At 43.4% G+C, this 25,888-nt stretch overlaps 1 protein-coding gene across 1 annotated transcript in view; it reads right to left on the bottom strand.

Moving 5' to 3' along the window:
* LOC128877712 (alkaline phosphatase-like) overlaps positions 1 to 25,888 on the bottom strand; it is a 206,681-nt gene that overhangs the window by 168,418 nt on the left and 12,375 nt on the right. The window contains exon 2 of the mRNA XM_054125263.1: positions 5,702 to 5,952. Coding sequence (XP_053981238.1) covers positions 5,702 to 5,952 — 251 coding nt within the window. The remainder of the gene's footprint in view (positions 1 to 5,701; positions 5,953 to 25,888) is intronic.

The raw sequence follows: 25,888 nt of genomic DNA, 5'->3' as shown, positions 1-25,888 counted from the left end.
AGATCGGTCGCGAACGTTGGCTGAATAATCCAACTAGGGTGCAAGGAAATCTAATTAAAAATACAACAAACCGTCCAATCTCGAAAAATTGAAGTTTAATATTGACTTTTCGACGAATTCAAAATATGGGACGACAAGAATGAATTCGTAGATCGAATATTCAACGCGAATATGATTAAAAAATCGATTAAAGATATTTCCTTGTCGAGCCAGACGTACATTCGCAGGTAAATCCGTTTTCGGTCGCGTCTTGCTCGGAGGCAGACGCTTATGTTACTTTCGACGAATAATAAGCAAGTCCGCAGGCAATATCGAAGTCCTCCAAGTCCTGAAGGGCTGCGCGGAAACTTTTCCCGATCTTGTTCGTTTTTCAACTGTCGCGACGCGGGAGATATATCCTCGGAGAGAGAGAAAACGTTAAGAGTGCAGAGTGTAGTAGAAGAGAAGAGGACCTCAAGGGAAGAGCGTTACGAAACTGACAGAAGGCGATTGCGATCGATTGTACAGATTGATTCGAAAGTTTGACATTCTTGGACATAAGACATGATTCTTTACCTCAGTTTAATCCTCGTTATAATGAAATCGACAAATTGGATCGAATTCGTGACCGAACGGGAACCATGAACGGTGGCGAACGTTTCAATGGCTCTAAAAAACAGGTGTGAATTTATTACCGAACTAGCGCACGAGAGTGCCCTTTCCTTGGAATGGACCGGTCAGAAGAACGTCCGCGGGAAATTTCGCAAAAACAGGAGAAAAAGGATACATCGATCGCCGAACTGATCGATTCACCGTCGAATAACGTTCATCCTACGAAGGATATTCCCAAAGGATGAAAGACCGAGAACTGCTGATTTAGAGAGAATGACTAAAGGCCCCAAGGACCAGGAAAAGACGGCGAGTAGAAGAAAAATTCCACTCGTAAAACAGGAGAGGATAAGGAGCAAGGCGGACGAAAGAAATCTTCACATATTATATGTGGAAATATATTTCTGTTCTTACGTAAGGTCCAAGAGTACTTGGTCTGATCTACTGAGTCGATCCGTGAGATCATACGATTTTAATTTCGTACTGAATATGCTTCGTAACGATTGACTGCCAATCATCTATCATATGCAAAAATATAGTTAATCTACTTTTTCTATAAAACTTTGCGAAATTCAAAATGGGTCAAAATGACGGTGCTCTGTAAACCTAGTGTTAACAAAGATTCGAGCACTTCGAAGCCAAAACCAATGTCACGTTCAGCCTAAAAAATTCAGGGGTACAATTGCACCCTCTTAACACCAAACTAGTCTGTGATTTTTCCATATCCGTGGAACGTTCGAACGAGAGATTTTTCAGGCGTGCTTGGAATCCCAATTCTATCGGGAAGTGTTCTTGCTCGTAGCCGAGGCCAACTTCGAAACCGACCAACATTTCGCTAATTAAACGAGGACGCGGGCATTAGAGAGACTCGAATTACACCGCTGTATCGTTATGTAAATTTTCTAAGCCAGTCTCGCTAGGAAGGCGGATCCCCCATCCCGGGTGGGTTTTATCCCATGCGTGGGAAGCTCGATTACTTCGTCTGGATAATAAGCAGCTCTCTAACCGATGTAGGAACGAACCTCGAAATCCCGATAGAGTTTGTCGGATAGTTTCGGTCGTGCTTGCACCCACGCTTTAGGTAGAATTCGACGAGGTACTTTTCGGACGGAGGCATCAAAAAGTGGTCGCTCGCAAAGAGAAACAGATGCAAATTCCCTCGTGGGATGCGAAATAAATGTCACCAGCGACGAATACCCCATTCACAGGGAGATATTTAACTTGGTGCACTCTGATGGCACCTTTAAGGCATCTAGGATATACATTTTTAAAGGTACGCGAAGACTTTATTATTACTTGCTAAGAATAAATTTTATTATTATAAGAGGGAAACATTTTGGAAGGAGAATTTACGCCACGCACAAAGAGGCTTAGAGTTGTCAGTCCTTGATTAGCACCCTGGATCGATTTATCCATTGCCCTTCCGTTCGGACTTCCCTCGAGCAACGCTCATTTCCGGGACGAGTTTGAAATTGCATTCGAGAAATTATGAAGTTAAACGCGCCGGGATTACCCTTGCACGTGCAATTTGTTGTTCGTTCGCGTAATCCGGCGAACTATTCAAAATTCACCAACTCCTTGGCTACAACGATTACAAACAGTCGAGAGACAATCCCTCTGTTCCGGTCGATTGTTCAAATAATTCCTGTTCCTGGTAGTTGTTGCAATTAATTCCACCTAAACTGTCGTTCGACGAGCGCGTTCGCGTTACCAATGTCCTGATTCATCCTTTGATCGCTGGACTTGTATCTCTTGATCCCTTCCAATGTATTTCAACAACAGGATTGTTGTTCCGTGCGTAAAACAGAACTTTTCGGTTCGCGTCTCTTCATAAACACTTATTCGAAATTCTATCGAGACTGGCATCCCTCTTGCATTTTAATACCCATCAAATCACCCTTTTTCAAACGTTGCGTTATATTCGATTTCCTTCGACGCTGACTTCTCATTTCGCAAATAAATATATAGCAGACTAAAGCCCACCGTGAATTCGCAAGACTGTAAAGTCTGAGTTAGGCGAGCATTTTTCTGGCTGCCCGTTATACCCTGCACTTTCGTAAAATGCATCGAATGTTTAATAATTGATTCGACTACACGGGAACATCGTTCGCTACGTTTCCATGGCAAATAAAGACACGAGGATCAATGGTTGGCACTCTTTTGTTGCGTTCTCCGCTCTCGAGCACAACTGGCCGCACTCAGGGCGCGCACGTAACACCCGACGTAGTCGTATAGTGGAATCAACAGCTAAGCATTGTATGCATTCGGACGAGATAAATGCAGCGCGCGACACGCACCGAGAAAAGCGCTCGTCTAACTCAGACTTTGCAGGTCCCGTGAATGTACGTGCAACGCGTGTTTATTTATTTATCGCTGAACCCGTTGTTCTTAACCTCTTCGAGTTGATTGCACAGTTTTTTTTTTTTTTTTTCAGTTAGAGAACATGTTAGTCCGTACGATTATTCTGGCTTTTTCAAGATAGGAAAATTATGAGCTTCACGGTGAGCTTCGATCGATTGTTTACAGGAATTAGACCACTTTTATATAAAAATACTTTGTCAAAGGAATAGAGCTGCTGAAGTGGCGAGACTATCCGAAGATACTAACTAAATCTCGGAGCCATAAGTTTTATCGAAGATCTCGCTGAGTCCTCGTCAAACCTCAGTCGAAAGACTCGGTGAGCCACGGACGAATGGTTTGTTCCACGAGCTGTCGTTAGATATGACTATATCGCATGTTGCATGTAGCATACAATTCCCAGTGTATGGAGATGGTACCTTGCGATTCGATAAAAGACGTCGAGGCAGAAACCACGTCCAAACGCAAATACAATCGGCGGAGAAGCAGAGTTGGCCGGAATAAGGTTGATAAGCTCGACGACGTCAGCAGACGGGAATATCGGTTTCCAGTTGCTTCTTCGCTCGACTACGGAGTGGCTCGTTTACAAGGGAGCGATAATACGCTGCTCTCGACAGTGCTGTCGAAACCTCTCGAGATTCCGAAAGCAACTTTCTCGGAGAACATCTCGCGGAAATCCGTGTCCTTGGCGTCCATCGCGAACAGAAGACTGCGTGGGCGAAAAACGAAGGGAAAAAAGGAAAAGCGCAGCCGTAACGAGGAGCGATTAATGCTATCTCCGAGACTTTTCTTGAGGACTATCTTGTCCGAAAGTTAGAAAGATATCCTGCACGATATGAAATGTTTTCGAAAGGAGACTTTAGGATTTTGGTTTTTAACAAATTCGCGACCGCTAAGTAAATTCACTTCGCTTTAAATTCTATTCCTGGTTATGAGAAAATTATGAAAATATCTGCCGTTAATAAAACGCAAACGTGAACAATGATGTCCTATGATAACGTACTTATCGTGTTATTAATTGATTCTATCTTGTTATTATAACGAAAAACGTTGACAGGGTAGTATACGTTAGAATTGATTAAAATTAGATTACGGTTCGGATACTAGGTACACACGGTATAGGATGATCGAGCCCAGTAGATCATTAATTATTCTGACTATGTATACGCTTTACGCGCGTGCGGTGTCCAGAAAACCGTGGCCTGATTGGCCTCGCACGCAAATTTAGCGTAACGGTAAACGTCGTTTTAGGCAAGCGGTTCGTTACATGTAACGCGATGGAACGGTGGAATTAAATGAAACCGATTCACGCATCGTTTTCCTTCAAATTTCACAAAACCCCTCGCGGTTTCAATTACCTCTTGATGTCACGCAACTAGTGAAACGCCTACGACCAGGCTGAGAGACTGACGGGCAAAATCAAAGTCACATAATTAACAGGGTAACGAGGGACTCGTGAAAATCCTTTTGGAACACGCCTGAAACAAAGGTGCATCTTCGATATCATGTTCTCGAGATTCATCAGCACGCGAAAGTATAGCAAAACTACCGAAGGGTTGAGAGCGTTCGAGGCGTATCCAACAAGATCCGGAGAGAGCGAAACGGGTCTGAAAGGCGAACAAAATCCTCGCGTAATTGAATCTCGGGGATTTCTTTAGGTGGCAATTAAGTTGTTTACTAGCAGCTGAATTAAGAGGACAGTTTGGTCTAGACCTTTTAAGAAATTCTATTGGATAACCCCTTTACTTTCGTTTATCTTTTCACTGGTAGCGCACAGTCTTCCGTACTATACTGTATAGTACGGAAGATTCTTCATACCGCGAAGGATAATAAAGTAAATTATGCCGCAATCGCTAACTCTATCCAACAGAAGCATTCGAGAAACTTTGACATCTCCGTTCGTAAAGCTTAAAATACCACGGGTCATAAAATATTATTGTAAAGGAAAATGGCCTCGAACCGTGCACCGTGAAAACAAATGATACAAAACCGAAACAACGTCGGGGAAACGGTGTTCACTTATGCAATAAGCGAGCCTGGAATCAGAGGTTCGGTTGCCTCGCGAAATCTGGAACAGGAGTTTCCAACGAAAAAGTTTCTCTCCCTCCGCTCGATGCACTTCCGGGAGAAATGTTCAGAACGAAAGTGCTTGGCGCGAATGTAAGGGGAAATATTCGATACAGTGCGCGTTTAACCGTCCCTGCATTACACGTCACAATAACTTACAAATTCGTCTCACGGTTGCAACAAAAAGCGGTGATATATCGCGGAACAGTACGCGGTATTAATAACGCCAAGTTTCGAAACGCTACAGTTCGTATCAAGCCATCGCACAGTGTGACATTTCAGCGATCTGTCGGGACGAAACTTATGTGGTCCAATATCTCGGAAACTATTAGGCCGTCCGTACCCTAAACGGTTGCGTTAAAACTTCCGTTGGAAAGGTTATTTTCATTGAAAAATGACGCAAGGAAAATCGAAGGGATTCCAAAGGATTCGCAAACGGATACGAGGAACGCAAGGGAATCCAGTCGTTCGCCAACATAATAAGCAAATCTCGAATCAAGGATGTTCCCGAAATCTTCCTCGATGATGCAGACGGGATCTCTCCAGAGGGAAAGTTTTCCACGGCGCCTGGCGTTCTCTGAAAAAGTGAACGAAAGACACGGAAGAGTGAAGGAGGAGCTGAATTGGAAAGGAAGGAAAAAGAGGGTTCTCGGTGAGGGGGTCAGGGAAGATAGAGAGAGGAACTCACCCTTGCTAGTGCCACGGCTGGAAAGCTGTCCCAGGCGAGTTGCGCTTCCTCGCCTGTATTTCCATGACGTTGACCCGAGAGAATCCTCGCTGCCGTGAGAGTGCTCATCCCCATCCCGTCGCCGACGAAGAGAACGACGCCCCGCGCCACGCCGCTCGGCGGCGTCGTCCCACTGACGCTCGAACTCGCCGCCGACGCGCGAATACGAGCTTCGATCGCGCGTATCGCCGCCTCATACCAGACCTCTCTCTCTGTGAACAGAAATTTTTCTCAAGTGAGTGGCCCGTGTCGAGTTCCCGACACCTATCTTAATTGAATCTATAGTCTCGAACCGTTGCCGGGAAAATCGGCCATTATTGTCCCCGGCATTTGCCGTAAGTATTGTTCGGTTATCGGTCTTTGTTGTCGCGTGTACGGAGAGATGTTTGAACGGAACGGGGAAAGACGGTCCCTTTGCGAAACGGGATATAACGTTACCCCTTGATGGCTTCGCGTCGATTGTTACGCCAGGGTTGCACACCGTCATCCCTTATAAGGACCAATGCCGTGGTGTAAATCGCCAATTTTTCCCGTCCCGTGCACACTTTGCTGTACTCGAATATTTTTCACGCCTTAACCCTTTGCACTTGGAGTCGTTTCATAGCAAAGCTTGGAAATACGTTGTTTTAAATAGTGTAACATTGGAATTTACTGAATATCACGAGTGCAATTTCTGACCGAATTGAGAACAAAATTATTCAACGTGAAATTGTTTTGCATCTGCATGCCGAGAGCATACATTGTCGTTCGTTCCAATAAAGAAGCGTGTGATCAATGTGCGTTAAATTTGCCTTTGTACTGGATGCTTTTGAGCGCGAGATATCGGCTTCGTAGCTTACATTAGAAGGGATGCAGATTAGATTACCAATACGTTTAAACTGTAGTACGCGCGTTGCATCCATAAAACCGTAGTCTGATAGAGCCTAAGCGCGAAGTAAGCGTGGTAATAAAGGTATTAATGACGAGTCGACTTAATCGCTAAAAATCGTTATAGGTGTATTCATTCAATTCTTAATGCATTCGATAGGTACACTCGATAATGCAAAGCGAAATCTACCACGGTGTTATTAGGGTCCGTGGGGAATTTGCAAATGTTCGAAGTGCCAGCGGCGATGATGCTAATCTCTAAGTACCGCGCTTCTTCGCGAGAATGCTCGGTTACGTCGAAATTGTCATGTTGCAGCTTCAGACCGCGTTTACCCTGTCTGCGGCAAGAACGTTTCTCGTTTGAATGCTGCCGAAGGGACCGGATATCTTAATTGAATCTGTTAGTAAAACGGGGCCGGATCCAACTGTTTCCGAGGAAAGTAGTTTGCTGCTGCTAACTTCGAAAAAAGAAGACTTCCCTGTGAATCGAAAGGCGTACGGGGACCTCTAATGGTCGTATCAACAGCGGGGCTTAACGCAGGAAAATTATGCGAACTGAGTCACTCGAATAGAAAGAGAGCGGTTATCGTCTTTGGAAATCAAGGGAGAATTCATTCAACCCCCACGGAGACGTTCTTCTCGCCTCCTCGATCTCTGCTCGAATCGAAAGCAATCTTCCTCTTTTATGACCGAAACCGAGAGGTATCAATGCGAAGATCCAGAGTAGAAGAACATTGTTCAATTTATACTGAACTGATTTCTACATTCGTTGATAATAGTCAGCGTTATCGTTAACGTTTTCATTTTCAACTACTGTTATACTATATTATAAACACGAAGCAATTTAATCTACTCGAAGTCCACCGTTTCCTATTTCCAAACTTTCTAATGCTAGGTCTCAGATATTCTGAAACTAAACCCTTTGATAAGATTTAGTTAGCAAACTCTGTATTAGGCGTAATATGATGCTAGGGAGGGTTTTCTTCGTATAAGAGAATACGAAATCAGTTTCCCCAGCATGAAATAGCGTTTCAAGAAAGGTTGGCTGAATAATGAAGATCAAAGAGCGCGAAAATCTTGAGGAAAAGGAAACATCAATTCTCAAGTTAATTCCGGGTAAATACTGCCTTTCATTCTTCGTTCTCAGTTTTTCTCTCGACAACTTTGGTAATTAATATCCAAAACGCCTAACACAACGCGAGTCATACCAACGGTATGAGTTATCGGCCATTACCGAAAGGGATTATCACTTCAGGCACTCTCCGGTATCAAATCCCGAGATACCAACTGAAAGGACAATTCGTACGACATAACGTCCCATGTTTGCAGAAGTTTGAGCTACAAATGCGTAGCAGAGTTGACAGACGAAGTTCGCCGGATTTGTGTTCATACCGATTTCGTTCGACGCTGTGTGGATGTGGAAACATCGCCAGAAGCGCGTTAGGTTGAACGACTGTTCCCTACAAACTGTGCACAGCCTGAGATCCCAACGTTACGGTTCACCTAGGAACACATTGCCGACTAGCAGCCGCTAATGGGTAAGTTTAAACTGCTCCGTAGGTAGCAAACTACCATATCGTGTCGCGATATTGGTCGAACCCGCATTTCCATGGAAGCAAGATCCGATACGCGTCGCATCGGAGAGGTTTAACCTCTATCTCTCTTCGGAAACATGTATCTGTCGCGAAACTACATCGTGGAAAGAAACGACTTCATTCGACCGCGTTGCAATGGAATCTTCATTTAATCTGTCCATCTGTATCCCGAGACCCGTGACTTTTCTTCTCGCAATCACGTACCTTGGCATTGATATTATCAAGACTTTTCTAAGGACAGCTTTAGGATTTTGTTTTCTAACACTTTGCGTTTTCTACCTGATGGTACCCGAATATTTATCGCGAATACTAGCAGCAGAAATCATATGTAAAACCAACAGTCAAGTATTAAACGTAATGCAACGTCAGTGTGTCAAATGTGTCAATCGGGCATTCGAGGTCGTGAATTTTTCATGGACACGTTCAGGCGGTGTGATTTAAATTTAAAAGTCAATCTCGGATTAAAACCGACCGAACTTCGCGCGACGACGTTTATTTCCATTTAATTTCTGCTCCCCGGAGGTGTTTGGTACAAACAGAATCTCGCGTGGTACGAATTTCGCAAATCTGCGAAACCCGCGTTGCAATCGAAACTGTAACGGCGGTGTCTGTCCGTGTACCGGGTCGGCTACGCCGCGATTAATTCGGCGAAAAAACAAGGCGACGAAATTTATGTTTCGTAAATTCCGCGTGTTTTTACATTAACGGGTACCAGGCGCAGTATTTTGTCGGATAGGCGATTTCGGTTCGCGCTACGTGTTACGCGTTTTTCGCATTCATTTACCGACTCGCGGCTGTCACGGAACGCGAGTTATTACGATTTTCCGTCGTTTCGTTGCCGTACAAATTGAATATTTTGTTCAATTCACAGTCGAGTAAACAAGTATCCGAACGGTCAGTTACGCTGAGCAAACACTCGTGAAACGCTCAAATATAAACCTGCGTTCGAAAATCACGACACCGCGCTGTGACGCCAACTGGTATTTTTCGTGGAATTATGATTTAAATATCGGGAGAGTGCTTATGAATAAATATTAGGTTCATTTGTAAGTAACTTCCCCCGACAGGCAGGAAATAATCGTGTCTTTCCCGAAAATTTTCTTGAAAAACTGCGTTAGACTCGCGTCTAAACAGGTGCTCTACGAATGGTCCACGTGTAACACTTGGCACCCTACAGCTGTTGACCGCTAATCCAGCGCTATGCGCGAATTACTCCTAATTAAATTTCAATTAACCGAAAGTAACTAACACGCGAACGAAGGTAACAGGCGCCCACGAACATATGTCGTTGTGTTTTCGGAAATCATTGACGCGTACCGATATTTATGAATATTCAACCAGGGGAGCAACCAATCGCCGCATAGCTGGTAGGAACGGGCTCAAACGAACGCGCGGATTTCAATCTACGCGCACGCAAATATTTATCGAGATCTCGCAGTAAAATAAATTTCGGCTTGGTCCGTACGTTTCAACGGCTTCCCGGCTGCCATCAATTTCCCGCCTCTCGCCGCGAAAAGCATCAAATTTCCACGGTGCTCTGGTCGACGAAGAATCGCTGGACGTGAGGATCGAGTGGTAAATAATTTAGTACAGAGAGAATTTCGAGCAAATGTGACGTGAAATGGGACTGCCGAAGTGATAGTGGATCGCCTATGGTCGAGACAAACTTTTCATCGAACGTGACAGGCGCTACATCATCCTGTAATTTTTTACAAGATCGCAAGTTTGAAGTTATTCTGATTAACAAAAACTTGAAAAATGGATACACTTTTATTAACGAAAATTTATAAACATTAAATAAACTGATAAAGTCGGCAATATTCGTTAAATGAAAGATTTAATTGGATCTGGGAAGTCTACTCGTGGTACGATATTAAATAAAGAAAAGATTGAAAATACAATCGCGTTTATCCTCGTAAAAATAATAAAAATTTTCCTTGCAATTAATTCACCGCTTCCCTTCGTATTGTCAAAAGTTAAAAAGGAACGTTATTAATACTGAATTCTAACTACAACTTGCTAATAATGAAATGAATTGAATAGTCTGCATGCGCACCGAAGAACACCAAAGTTTCTCGGCGAAAGGCAGCGCTCGAAAGCGGTGGAAGTATAGGTATTCACATAAAGGGAGTATTTTAGTCGTGAAGAAGATACGGACAGTAACTGCGTAAGTATAATAGCGGAAACCGTGGGATATTAGTAATGCGACTTAATACTGATAAGAGCCGTTGAAAAATGAGAGAAGGATGAAAGAAAGGGGACCGTCGAAAGACTCCTCTGGGAACTCTAGATAACTTTGGGAAAGTACAATACTTGTCCCAAGAGAACTTCTAAGAGAGTAGAAAAATGGTTTTAATAGAATGATCCCCAGAGTTAACCGGGTCTTTTGAAATGCAGGCCTGACATAAGGATAAACCAGCCGGTAGCGGCAAACGAGAAGCGAAAAATGAATTTTTTAAAACGTCTTTCGCTACCGATGAGAAACATTCTTCGACGTATAAATGCAACCCCCTTTTCGGTAGCCAAAAAGAACCTTCTTCATTCATATACCAACCCTGAGTAACAACCTTCAGCCTTCCTCGATAGGTATGTAGCTTCTAAAAAGATAGTTATTCGAAGTATAAAATGCTTGGTGACCACGAAAGGGTAAAAAATCTGGGGAAACACGTAAAAGTACTCGTCGTCGACGATTCGTCAAAAGTTTAAATTACATCAATGCAGTTCTATTCGGTGGAAAAAATGTCTTATTCGCCGTAATCTTGTATTTTCGAACTTTTGCACGTCTCTCAAACCGCTGATTCGCTGAATTTCGAGTTTCGAGGGGTTTCCCGAGCTACGTCTCGCACATTTCGACGACTTTCCTCGAGGACTCAACTTCTCATAGATTTCTATCCTTGACGCCATTACCGTCTCTCTTTCGTGACAGACATTTCTCGATGGTCCAGCGTCGAGAACGTGAAAAGCAAAACTAGTATTATAAATTTTTATGTAACTTGCGGAAATATTATTCGAAGCGCGTGCTTTCGATACATTTACGAAATATTTATATCAGACATCAAGTATCGTCAACTTTGTGGAAGGGACAAAAGGTTTCCTCTACTTTTCCTACCGCCAACTTCATAATGATCAACCCATGTAAGGTTTCCCCAGGTTAACATTGGACGCTAAAATTAATCTTCGCTCTTAAATCACGCCGCAAGGAGTATCGACAAAGGAAAGTTCAGGCACTGAAGGAAAACAAAAACCAGCAACGTTATCCTTGTACTCGCACAAGTTTCGACTTGAAAACGCGAACAAACAATATTTGTCGACTGGTCGCGCGTTCTCGCGATCCACGCGAAAGTTTACCTGGAAGATTAACGCCCCCGTAATCCGCTTTGTGGTTGATTGCCGACATCCCGTGCTCCTTGGCATAATTTACGCCCGCGACTTATTATAGCCCGGCGCTGTCACAACGCAACCAGCTTGCGACAAACGAGCGTAGTTTATGATGGCGATAGGTTTCTGGGAGCCGCATGACCGACCAATCCGCGTTCTCTTCGATGCTTGCCAACAGGTGCAACCTACTTCCTTTGACAGGAACCCCGTGCCGGATGCGAATATCGTTATCGGACTCCCGCAACCCAGCCTTCTTTCGCCAGGTTCTCGCACGTCCGGCAAACAGTCTCGTCGTTTTAACTACGTGATCATTTGGAACTCACTGGCCCCCTTCAGCTCGGGTACCTCGGGATCGCTAAACCCGTACTGTAGCTACGATCAAGCATAGCTACAGTCCCCGAGGGAACTTGAAACTTTTATGCACAGTTCTTATATACGAAATAGATACAAATATTGGCTAGGTTTAGCGTTAAAATTTAAAGAATCGACCCTAATACGCGCAGGATAACACAGACAAACAGTGTTTGAATTTAAATTGCATGTTTCGATAAAATAATTTTGAGACCAACTTCCAGAATAAAGATTCCAGAGCGAATAGTCAGACGTATCTAAAAATATCTTGTTCAAGCCCAATTAAGCTTCGCTTATTTTCCACGCTGATAAGCATACTCTTTAGTTTCATATTCCAGTTTCCTGCAAACAGAGCACCGTCTTGCAGGGTCCAATTTCAAAAGCGTACTCCGTGCCATGCACTGCGGGAAAACCCTTACCAATGATCTGAACAAGCATCCAACCTCCACTTGGATAATTGGTATCAACAAAGGCAGGGGACAATTTCGTCTGCCGGGTTCTACAGTCATGAACGCACGCTAATTAGTTAAACACTTTGCTGCCCATAATTAATACGGTCCTAATGAATATTCGCCAGCGGGGCCGAGTTGCGCCAACTTGGCTCCAAGTTTGCTCTGACACGAACCTGTTTCATTCCCAGGGGACTCCTGTAAAACTTTACGGCCCGGGCTAAATAGAGTGTACCGTGCTAAATATGAACAGTTTCGCAATCTTTTCGTGCGACTAGTCGAAAGTGATTAGAGGGCGAGGTGGAAATTATCAACACTTCGTAGGCGTCACGTCACGTAGAAATAATCTCCTTCATCCTTAGTTAACATGAATCTACGTATATTCGGAGTTCCTTATGATCATATTCTCAGCATCTCCATCTACATCGTTTTATAATAGTTTAGAAACGTCGATTATACAGCTGTCTCGACTTATTAATATCACATCGTTCATTGACAGTGTTTCTAATTTTATTGAGAATTTAAATGAGTTTAATGCAGCACTTAATCCGTATCAATTTATAATGACAGCGTGGATAACGTAGAACCTGAATACGCTGACATTTCCGAATTTTCGCCACGTGAAATGTCCCCGTCGACGTTGAAGATCAACCAAAACCTATGGTTGCGGACGATTTCTATTTTCTACCGTGCACGCTTCGTCTGGCATAGATTTCATTGATCGAGGCGACAGGAAAAAAGAATTTATAGACCGCGATAGTATCTGAACTCGACGGACCAGAAACGATCATGGATTCCGCTATTTATTTATCGTCGCCGTGTTATCGCCGGGAAGTACATAGAGCAAAACTGAGAGTGGTTGCGAGCAACAGCTTTATTGCTTCCCCTCCGCTCAGGTTTACCGTGCCGCGCAACTACTTTTCAAAATTAGCTCTTCGCTGCCCCATTCCCGATTATGAACCACCCGTTCTTCCTGTCCCATGCCCTCCTTTCGTTTCATATTTTATTCCAACTCGAAATCGATCGCTTCCGATTCCCATCTTAAACGTCAAATTTAAATTTGAAAGATAACACGCAATTTGCTAGTTCGGTATTGAATCGTTAACAGGCAAGGCGGTACCTCTGTTCCCGCTTTCCACTTTATCTTTTGCGACGTTACGTCCCATTTCTCGAGATAATAGTTCGACTCTGACTTCGTTTCAGTTGTCGAAAGTATAAACAAAATTCAACGCCCAGTTAAATATTCACCATAGTCGAAGGGAATCTTCGACTTGTACTTGGCGAGCCAAAAGTAGGTCGTGGAACTTCAGCAATGGCTCAGCTTTGATTTTTGCAGGCATTCTTCGTTAATTCGTATTTGCATAATGTATTTGCAAGACGAAATACAGAAACCCTTCGCGACCGAAACATAATTTAACCCAGCAATGCCACGCGAAGGACGGTGTCGTGTTGACGGTGGAGTGGGCAACAGTGAGGCGTCGAGAGAGAAAGAGAGACCCCTCTCTCTTTCTACTCCCCAGTAGAAAGAGGGCGCGGCGCGCATTGTTGTTGAGCAATGATTTAAGGCTACATTGACACGAGTCTTGCGGAAACGTGAAATTTGAAATTCGAATACCGATTCTAGATCCCCGGAATCTAGTTCCGTCGAGCCGTAACAACAACGTACCGTAATTCTCGACTGCGCCTACTTTTTGGCTGCTGGGAAATATATTCTCGCGAGATATTTAGGGAAACGGTAAAATATCCCAAAGGCATCCCACGGGGAATTTCAACCGCGAGTCCTAGGCGCCATTCAGCATACGAATGTAGGAATACATCTACGAATAAACCTTGCACGGATATCGGTGCCCTCGATCTCGCGTTCCGACTTCCAATATTTCGGTGAAGATACGTCGCAAAGCAGCGAAAAAGAGCAAATATTAGCCGAGATGCTTGCACGGGATCATCGAATTACCACCTTCCGCGACCGGTTGCATTATGTAATTTCGTGAGGGGCCCGAACAATAGATTTATGAAAAATAAAGAAAAGCGACGATATCAGCCTCGTCATTTGCGCAGCGTTTGCGATTAACGTCCAGCAAATTGCTGAAGTTTGCAATTACCATTCTCACTTTCATTCGCTCTTTTTATTTTACCAGCGACGCAAATAGCGTGATTCGATTTGGATTCATTTCGAAACGGTTTTCCCTTTGCTCAATTCTTCCCCCCTGGACGCAACGAAACGCTCGTACTGCAACGATTAATTTCAACGCAATTACACGTCGGACGATAAAAACGTTCGGACTGATGGTAACTTAAGTAGCTTATAACGGCGGCTATAATTTCTAATTTTTGAACGATCGACAAGACTATTCGATTATAGAATAAATCTGAAGAAAGTCATTTTCGTTTATTCTTAATGTAGGAGTCTAACCGAAAAATAATCCACAGTCGACCGCTTTATCTACGCGACCAATCCCGTACCCTACGTTTCGTGTTCTTATTTAACTCCTTATTGTTGGGTATGGGAGGCGCGGATACTACACTCGGCTATCCTGAATTGATATTCATTCGCCCTCGAATGTCCGTTTTCTCGGGTTTCGCGTCTCAACAACAATGCGCGCCGCGCCCTCTTTCTACTGGGGAGTAGAAAGAGAGAGGGGTCTCTCTTTCTCTCTCGGCGCCTCACTGTTGCCCACTCCACCGTCAACACGACACCGTCCTTCGCGTGGCATTGTTGCTCATCGTGACTCATCGTCACTGGCCGGTCCTCTTCGGTGTAGTTGCCGCTGTAACCCCCCCCCCCCCCCGGACGAGTCCCCATATGTAGGAGTCTAAACGAAAAATAAAGCACGGGGATTCGAAGCCACGATCCTCGGATCCACAATCGACCGCTTTACCTACGCGATCAATCCCGTACCCTACGTTTCGTGTTCTTATTTGACTCCTTATTGTTGGGTATGGGAGGCGCGGACACTACATTAATTTAATAATTAATTGCTTGAATTTTGTGCTTTCGTCGTCAATTTCTCCTGTCGTAGATCGTCCAATTAGAGGCACAAACTAAATTACATCGATTCTCGTCGTTCGAGCGCAAAAACCGGGAGAAATGTTCAACCATTTCGCGGCGGTGATGCAGATGCGAACCCGGGGCGAGAACGCGTGAATTTTCTTGTAACCCCGCGAAAAGGAAACGTCGCTTCTGGTTGACGATGCCGGGATCTTAATTTACAATGCAGAATAGTCGACAGCCAGCGAGCTTCCAACGTTTCCAAATACCAAAACTCCGTATCTACGTCCGCACTCTACGTCGCCATTTTCCGTTTAAGTTGTAAACAGTTGATCACCCGAAAAACGACACGATTTTATGAATTTGGTTTAGTTAAATTATTAACTCTGTTAAAAGCATTTTGATGGAAGGTTCGCGTGTACGAAAAATACGATTCAATCACTTCAAACTTTTTTCAAATCGCAGCAGAGTTTTTTCGCCGTTAGCTTTTTTCAGTGCACCATTCTCTAAACCAGAATCTACAATAAATTGCAATATCTAAATACTATTTTCATAAAAATTGGAAACGTTCCTAACAGGAGCGTTCGTTTTCGATTGAAAAATTCTAACCGTTTGTGGCATTCCTTTGAAGTGGCCAAAAAGTGATTTTAAGCAAATTCAGCGCGTTGAGCATCGACGGGCTATCGTTATGATATTTTTATTGTTGCCAACCCTGTTTGATATACTATATTACAACCGAAATCTCGGCTTCACTGGATCGTAACGGTGCTGCAAACGCGATTTTCAGCCATAACGTGGTTGCGAACTATATAAATAAATGGTAAAGATCCATGCGTGAAACGTGCGAATCGTTCCCCAGCGATGCATACATGACCGACGTTGGATTTGTGTTGCATTACACGTTGCATTACACACGTCTGTACCCGGTCGTTTCCCTCGGAAATGTGTTTTCAAAATCGATTACAGAAACATTTCAAAACCGGCTGAATCGATATCCAGGTGTAGATTTATCTACCTACGGAATCGAGAAATACGTGAGAATTTCGGGAATTCTTTTGAAACATCAAACTTCTCGTTTAATTTAAGTTATTCATTGCTATGTCTTTTTTTTTTATCTATCGTTCTATCTATACCAATAATTGCAGAAAATGACAAAACTGTCCCTAGTAACCATCGACATTCTTGCAACTCCCTCGTGATCTATATACTACATCGCTGGCTAAACTAGCGATAAGATGAGACGTTGTTCTAGACTGAGTTAAACGCTCCGCAAGTTTCCCCGTATCTGTCGATACGGATGGCTGGGTGCGTCTGGTGCAACAAGAATCGCCGAAATTCCATGTATCTCAACTGCTGTATGCTCAATTTAACAGAGTGTCAAGCGTCAATTTATCCGCTAGGAAATATCGCTATGCGTCATCGTGCTCGAACCCCTTCGGCGTAATCGATTCGAGATACTAATATGAATATTCAGAAGCGATTTTATCATACTACGTCGTCGAAGATTATATCATTCGCCCTATGTGCTATCGTTCTGTCCTCATCAACGTCGCGACACTTAATGGACATTTAAGACTAACTCAGCTAACTCATCTTTCTAGTTGACACCATTTTTCTCGCATGAATTTCGTTTTTCCTTCGAGTCATGTGCCTCAAAAAAAAAAAAAAAAATCCTGAAGCCCCTATGGGAAAACCCTTTACGATCCCAACCACGTATTCGCACGACCGAGAGACGACTGCTTAGCTCCGCGACTTGGTGTGGCGATCGAATAAGAAGCAAAGAAAATAACGTAGCCTTTCCAAGAGGAAGAAAAAGGGCTGAGAGACGTCGACTACCGGCCGCTCTTACCTTAATTACAGAAAATTGATGTACCACGGTAATAATTGCGCGTGCTTTCATACTATATCAAAGCGAGTCGAGTCTGGGCTTCTATAGTTAGACACATCAAGCCCGTAGACTGCCATAATATTCGTAGCAGAGACGCTTGCGTTGGCTGCATAAGGGCACAAGTCCGCGGCGGTAGGTTGCCGTTGAGATATTAATTTACATGTTCGGATTACAAGTTACATACGTCCGTATTTCAGCAGTGCTGGCTGGGCTATCCACTCGCGGATGCCTGTCCGCGGAACCTCATCGCGAGTGTAACGTTATTATCAGCGTTACCTCAGACGCGGGGGATCGTTTTTATGCAAATCGATGCCGAGAGAAAATCCTCGTACCCGTCGTTTAAACGCGATCATTTCGTCTACGAGCGTTTCGTATCTCTCGTTTTCATCTTGTCGACACGGGGAAACGAAATTTCGACCGCGAATGCGTTCGCGTAGACGCGTAGCGAGAGGCAGAGATAAACAGAATTTCATTAGTGCAGCAGATGACGAATAGAAACTCTCTGTTGCGACTTAGTCGTAACGTTTGCACTATTAAACAGTTATTCGGATGAGCTTTAATTCGCTTAACGTGGAGTACAATGCGATTAAGTAGATAATATACTTTTTCGAATGTTTACATTTTTATTTCAGAGGCCATTTTAATCGCATTTCTCAACTTTTTGTTTCACGGGATTAATCGATTTGTGCAATGAACGGCTCGCATGTGGATTCGTCTCTGGTTTGCTTTCTGTTTTCGGAATAGTTTACCAAAGGAACAGCAAGAAAAAGTGAGAGAGCATCGTTTCGCACGTGCGCCAGATAATTATCTCTTATTACTTTACAGGAGCCAGCTACAGGGACTGTTTTTCTTCGCGTTGGTTGATAAATTGTTGCGGAAAACGCAGCACGCGGTCGTCCCATAAACCAGGAACGTGACCCAGGACCGCGTTGCGGGAATAATCTCGCGGACGCGTTTCCTTCGGGCGAAATAAAGGGGAGACGTAGACGAAAAAAGAAGAGTTGTATCGAGTCCGACTCGCGGACGTCGAATTTCAAATGCGCGGCCTCGAACGCCGGGAAAACGTTCGCCAAAGAAAGCCTCGAGCGCCGGCGGAAGATAAGTGGGACTTAACTTCCTCTCGATCGGACGATTTACGCAGGAGCCACTCGCTTTTGTTGCGGCAACCAATAAAAGCGCGTAAACCTGGCGGTCTGATAAGCGCGCCGAGTGCCAAGAAAAAAAAGTGGTCGCGAGGGGGGCGAAAAGCCAGGAAACGTGACTTGTTGCATCATCGAGCGTAACAAAGTTACAGTGGGTTTGCACAACTTTCTTCATTTAACTTGACTGCGGATTCCGCGAACGTTCCCTGGGAAAAGCACCATATTATTGTTGACCTATGTTCTACGTACAACGTATCAAAATTGTTTGCTAGATTGTAAAAAAGTGCTCGCCCTTTGCGAAGCTCGCGAATTGAAATCGATACACCGTGGTAAAACGAGACGGAATATTTCGTTGATGAATCGATGTAGGAATGTTTTCGAGCTTCGAATGCTATAAAAAATTCTCCACATACAAAAAGTACAGGAAACTAATATCAAAGTTCGTAGAATAATATAAACAGTCGAATGTAACTTAGCGCGAATAATAATTCGACCTACGTTAGAATTATCGATTCGATGAATAGAAACGTAGGGAAATTCTTTCCATTTTTTTCGACTGACATCGTACAAGCGATTCAATAGGGCCGTGATTGAAATATTCTCACTCTTCACGGTACAGTTGCACGTGCCGTAAATAAAAGTCACTGCTGCTGCGTGTCGCAGTCCCATCGTGACAATAAAACATCCGCGCGTCGTTAATTTAACAAAGATAAATAACGAGGAATTTCGAGAATATCAATAACGCGACGTCTGTTTAAATATTTCTCGTGACACATCTATCGAATCGGATTTGCGATATTTGTACTCGACTGCAACGTTCATGCGGAACGATCCCGATTACATCTGTTTTTATGTCTAAATTCTGGAGGAATGTAAACTACGTGAAATGAAAATTCAACAGAGGGTTATGAAAAAACAAAATCTCAAAGCTCCTTTCGAAAGACCCTTTATGTAACAATTTGCGTAAATAGGGTACGACTACCATGAAGTGCAAATGCACGAGTTCAAACCACGTGTTTACGAAGTCGATACGAATAAAACTAACAAGGAAAAACGTTTCAAGCTCATAAAGTCGAACAGCTGTTTCAACCAACTGCGATAACAAAACGACTGGAAGTATTAAATCCAGAGTGTGTGCCGCCATAAATTGACTGTTAACATCGCACGCACGGCACTCGAAGTCCTCCCATGGGAAAGGTTAATATCAGGAAACCTTTCCTTTGTATTTCTACTATCGGGGACATCCACTGCTCGAGAAAACAAAGTAATTGCGGGTTTTTACCGATTCGTTTTTCTATTTAAGCTTTTACGACTGTGCGCAGTTTGTCGTACGAATGTGTGGATGACCCTTCGGCTAAGTCTGACAACGATGTAAAATGTACTGGCGTAGTATGTCCACTCGTAAATTGAGTACGTGACCGTGTCCGTTGCTGTGGAAACACCACTTTCGGGATATTTACGAGTTGCAGCTATTATGTGTCACGGGGTTGACATAAGACGCTAATATTTTTAGCCAAAGTACATCACATTTATTTCTCATAACCCACTTGCAATTCTCCTCGCGTGGACGTGGCGATAGGAGGGTGAATTGACATCGTGAGTGACAAAAATGATCGAATTCTGTTCCCTTACTTTGATTAATATTACAATGCGTATTATAAATTGAAGAAACAACTAGGGTTACACCGAAACGTTTGCCGAATATCTACACCGAGAGTTCGCTTGGAAAAAGGACATATGTAGTTTGACAGAGTCTAAGAACTTCTCTTACAAGACACGATTCGCTGGTTCTGAAATACGCGAGCACTTGTCCTGGAAGAGAACAATTCGACTGTTTTACAACCTGTTGCTCTCTCCTGTGCAATATTATCAACGCTACCAAAAAAGATAATTCGAAGAATTACCCAGTCAAAGGTAAATACGCTCGACCCATGTAGGGTGTACAGAAGGATAAACTTTCGAGGGCAAAAAGTGATTCTTCCTTGACGTTTCAACGACTGCAACAAGTAGTCGCTTACATTCATCTCGAGTTCTCAACCAAAAAGAGTAAAACTGCTTGCCGAATTTTGTTCTATTCGAGTACTCGAACGCCAACTATGCAACATTTAACGGAATATCTAATAAAATCGTTCGGCTAGAAACATTCGAATCGTGGTATTCGAATACTCGAATATCTGAAGTTTATACGGAATACGTATTTCAGAACCTATGAAATGTTTGAATATTAAATTACTCGAATATTTCCAAGCCGAAGCGTCGAAGTCTGACAAACTACCGCTGCACATCTCGAGACAGCACAAGAAACTTAAGGGGATACGTGACAAAACTCCCGCGACAATCTTCGCGCCCTTACTCGCTATCAATGTCTTCTAAAAATCCTCGAAAATTCCCCGAGGAGTCGCCGGAAACCTCTTTGGGTATCGAGGCTTCCTCGAAACACCAACCAAGTATGTGGAAAATTCACTGAACGTGATAATGTCTCTTAAATTCTGAAATTAAGAAATCAAACGAAACTGCCATAACTAGGAATAGAGATTACTGTCGAACGATCCTTCCTCGCGAGTAATAGCAAGCTAATGGCTGCGAACGATATAAAAGAACTTCCTTGAGTGTTTGAAACGTTGTGTAGAAATTATATTATAAGAAGAATGTCCGTTTTCTCGGGTTTTGCGTCTCAACAGCAGTGCGCGCCGCACCCTCTTTCGCGAGTGTACTCCCCTCTCTCTTTCTGGAACGTTGTTCTCTCTCGACGCCTCATTGTTGCCCGCTCCACCGTCCTTCGCGTGGCATTGTTGTTCATCGTCACTGGCCGGTCCTCTGCCGCTGTAACCCCCCATCCCGGACGAGTCCCCATATGTAGGAGTCTAAACGAAAAATAAGGCACGGGGATTCGAAGCCACGATCCTCGGATCCACAATCGACCGCTTTACCTACGCGATCAATCCCGTACTCTGTTTCGTGTTCTTATTTGACTCCTTATTGTTGGGTATGGGAGGCGCGGACACTACATAATTGTATTCGCAAAATACAAGGAATCGCAATGCGCAAACACCACGGGAAATTCCTCCCAGAAAACCTGCGCTGAAACGTAATAATTTGATGAAAAAGTGCTTTCGCCTGGACATAGAAGACGATGCTTTAATAACCAGTTTCCTCTTCAAATTACAGCTTTACGCGCGGCGTAAAGAAGAAAAGGAGCGAAAGAAGAACGAAATAAATTGTACTCCTCAACAGAGGGTAATAATAATAACAGTTCTCATTACTGTCGGAATGCAAGTGTCACTTGCGCAACGACACAAAATAAATTTCTACTTTCATTGAAGCTTAGAAATTGTGGTAAAATTACGGCACACGCGACACCGGAGCGGAAACGGCGAATTCGCGTCCAAAGGCGTTTCCCGCTTACCGTCGCACGTATATCATTGGTATAATCGTCGAGCCGAGAGGACCGAGCTAATATAATCTGAAACGGAGGGGAAACTCGTCGAGGTTTGTCGACCATTCACATGTCACGAATCCAGTTTGTATCGAACAACAGCCTGCGCACCGTACTCTGTTACGCGTTAATTAAACTTTCATGAATATAAAATTGCGATTGTTAAGTGAGGCGCGTGTCGAACAATTCCTCGCCGCGATAATGATTATCTTTAACGTGCGTTCAAGTGGAAATCGTTTTTCGCGTGACAGCTGAAAATTTAGAGAAACGCCCGCTGTGGCATGGCGTGTTGGGAAATATTTTAGGTGAAAGTTCGTTACCAACAAAAAAAGCAGCAAGAAGTCGCTCTAGAATAAATTCTCCGTTGATATCTCGACGTATTTCTTTTTTTATCGTCGTCCTACCGTCTCTCCCAACTAAAAAGTTGGGTCCGTTGTGCGCGAGTGAAGGCAGATAGAGACGCTAACATCTACATATTTGTTTCACGTTATGAAACTTCCAAATTAACGCTACCTCTTATACTGGAGGATTTTTCCACGATTCTACTTTATGTAAGTATTCGTACCTCTGCTCTATTTCGCTCGAAATATTTGTTTCTAGTTTTGTAAAAAGTGTATACGAGTAGCTTGTTATTTTAATTAAAATGAAAGTACTTGGTTTCGCCCAGGTCCCAACCAGGAATTCGTTCGAAAGTATTCGAAAGTGTTCGAAAATATTTTCTTAATCTACAAATGATATTCTAGTGTTGGAAATGATCGCAATTATTTGTAACGATAATGTAGTATCCGCGCCTCCCATACCCAACAATAATGAGTCAAATAAAACTGTGGATCCGAGGATCGTGGCTTCGAATCCCCGTGCCTTATTTTTCGTTTAGACTCCTACATATGGGTGCTCGTCCGGGATGGGGGGTTACAGCGGCAGAGGACCGGCCAGTGACGATGAACAACAATGCCACGCGAAGGACGGTGTCGTGTTGACGGTGGAGCGGGCAACAATAAGGCGTCGAGAGAGAACAACGTTCCAGAAAGAGAGAGGGGAGTACACTCGCGAAAGAGGGTGCGGCGCGCACTGTTGTCGAGACGCGAAACCCGAGAGAGAAAGAGAGAGGGGAGTACACTCGCGAAAGAGGGCGCGGCGCGCATTGTTGTTGAGACGCGAAACCCGAGAAAACGGACATTCGAGGGCGAATGAATATCAATTCAGGATAGCCGAGTGTAGTATCCGCGCCTCCCATACCCAACAATAAGGAGTCAAATAAGAACACGAAACGTAGGGTACGGGATTGGTCGCGTAGGTAAAGCGGTCGACTGTGGATCCGAGGATCGTGGGTTCGAATCCCCGTGCCTTATTTTTCGTTTAGACTCCTGCAATAATAATAAAATTACGAAGAGTAATTATAACGTAAGAGGTAGATTTTTAAAATAATGCCACGTTAATTGTAATATGAAAGGAAGTTCCGTAAAAAATACCACTTTTTCAGACATTTTTATCTTTAACACATTTCCTTCTACTTTCTTTCTTACACCCTTACGGTCAGGTACGAGCCATGTGCAGTTTTCAACTCGACTGTCCGCCACACTCGCTCCTCTCCTACACCTTACGAGTTTTTGTACAACCAGAGTCAAAGTACAGAAAGACTGGTTCCGAGGTCTAAATTAAAATATTTCTTCAGCAACGTCAGAGGGGTTTCAGAGAAAAGAAATATCAAGGCATTTCATAAATCTTTGAGTATTTAACTGTACGAACTTTTGACCCAATTTAACCGCAGCTCTGCCTGCTTCAAACATCTGATATCCACGATGGATAATTGAATAAATCAAATTTGCTCGAATCAAATTTATTCAATTATACTTACTTGAACACAAACGTTAAAGACCAAAGAGTATGTCTAGCAAACTTAATAAAATGTTTTACCCAAACTCTAAATTGAAATATACCCGACATTCCTGCTGACCCGTAAACGAAAACAGAAAGCTTTGCACAGGAGTTGAATAAAAGTTTCGATTCCACCCTCTCAAACGCAAAATGCACCGAGTCGCGGTAGCCGCGATAAATTGTCAGGAATCTTAAAACAACGGTTATATAATATCGCAAAGTCATAAATAACTTTGTCACCGTCGGCTACGAAACTCTGTGAACGATTGTATGATATATACTACGTGCTCGGAATAACGCGGAAAGAGAAGTACATGAAACGACACGGCTCTTTGATCTATCGAGCAGCTATATTTGCTTCTGTTTGAGGCGCAGATAAAAATTCAGATACCGAAACGTCGGATAAATGCTAACCACGTTGATGAATAGCGTCCATGAAATGGCCCATAAATTCTGGAAATGATTTACCGCGTCTCCGGGAATCATCTGCATACCTGGACCGATTAAAAAATGTTGATGGAACTGACCGCGGATGAAATTCGCGCACGAAGAAAAACCAGTTTTCTTCGAAACTACACTGTTAGGATTTTTTTTTTTTTTTTTTTATTTTTTTCCATACTAATTTTAATTCAAGTTAACCCTAAAAATTATATTACACTAGTACGAGGACAAAAATTCAGGTCTAAAGGGGTTAAATATTATCTTCTTATGTATGCCATTATGGAAATGAATTAATGAACTTAAGCTGCAAAATAAAATAAACAGTTTGTGTCAACACGGGCAGCTGCAAATATAATTTTCAGACGCACAGGAAGTGCTCAAAGTTTATCTACACCCTCTACACAGAGCAAAAACGTCTGGCATAAAAGATTAGAATTCTTTCTGCATTATTGAATAAAAATGACGAGCACCGGCCACTCCCGCAGCGCCAGACAGTAAACTTAAAGTGCATCCGCGAAATTGAAGAGGTTTAGGTCAAGAGACGGGTGACGCGAGTCCATCTCATTCTGCACCGTTCCAGGAAGACGTTAATTAACAAACTGCACACTGCAGAGCTCCATTATGCACGAAGCGCGTATGGGTCCTCATATTCAGCGGGCCATCCCTTACTGGCCTAACCATGAAATGCTATGAACGATTATAGTACAATGCTTTACTTAACATGCCGAGGAATATGGCCCCACTTCAAATGAACTCCCGCGAATACAGGGCGCATCTTGCTAGAAAACCTACGATTCGGTCGTTTATTTTAATCAGCCGTGACGCAACGAATCAAACTACCCGGGCTCACGCAACACTCTTTTCCCGTACTGCAATCTAGATTTGACTCGTGTGCAACGTAACACGCGTGGCCAATTAATCCTGACTGACGCGTAATCACGAAACCCAGATACCCAACGTTGCCCTGGGAAGCAGAGTGCTCGCTAGAAGTAAGGAAAACAGAGCCGTCGGTAGACTGATTCGGATTTACAACGGTGCAAATATTTACAAACAAACATTCGAGAACGACGAGTAATTAAGTCACGCAAAGGGAATACGAAGAAGCGAGCCGGCCTTCCGTGAAAGACCGGAGGCAATTAGGTATTGGCCAAAGCTATCCGACGTTTCATAATTCACGAGATTCTCCTCGTCGGACGTCTTAATCCATTCGCTGGATAATTCGGTGAACAACTGCGGAGAAATTGAATGAATCGGTGCTAAAGGGTTTTCCAAACGTGCGTTTAGGTTTTAGAATATTGTATCAGCCCATAAGTTCGTACTGCAGACTGAACCAATATTTAATAAAAAAAAAATTAGACGAATAAATATCACGAACTTATGGGACGACCTAATAGATTTTAGAATATAGTCACGGAATTTAGCACCCATTGGAGCTACTAGTAATCGCGTAATAAATGGTCGTTGAAAAAAGAACGAAAACATGCATTAACGGTCCGAATGCTCGGAAGAAACGACGCTGAAAGAAGAAATTTGCAATCGTTTACCTAAAGGAGGAAATGCTCGAATGTTTCGCAAAAAAATCAGTTCGTCTGTTGAAACAAACTGCGAAACATTTCTTACACCATCGGAGAAAGTAATCGTTCGAGGGAAATTGCTGAATGAAGATCGATCGATGAATAAGTTACCGAACGGGTCCTCGGGGTTTTCCGTTTCGTGCGCATTCCACATTTTTAC

The sequence above is a fragment of the Hylaeus volcanicus genome, chromosome 5, assembly GCF_026283585.1.
Source record: "Hylaeus volcanicus isolate JK05 chromosome 5, UHH_iyHylVolc1.0_haploid, whole genome shotgun sequence".
Taxonomy (NCBI): Eukaryota; Metazoa; Arthropoda; class Insecta; order Hymenoptera; family Colletidae; genus Hylaeus; species Hylaeus volcanicus.
Note: the sequence above shows the minus strand (reverse complement) of the source record. Positions and strands in the feature narration are given on the sequence as shown.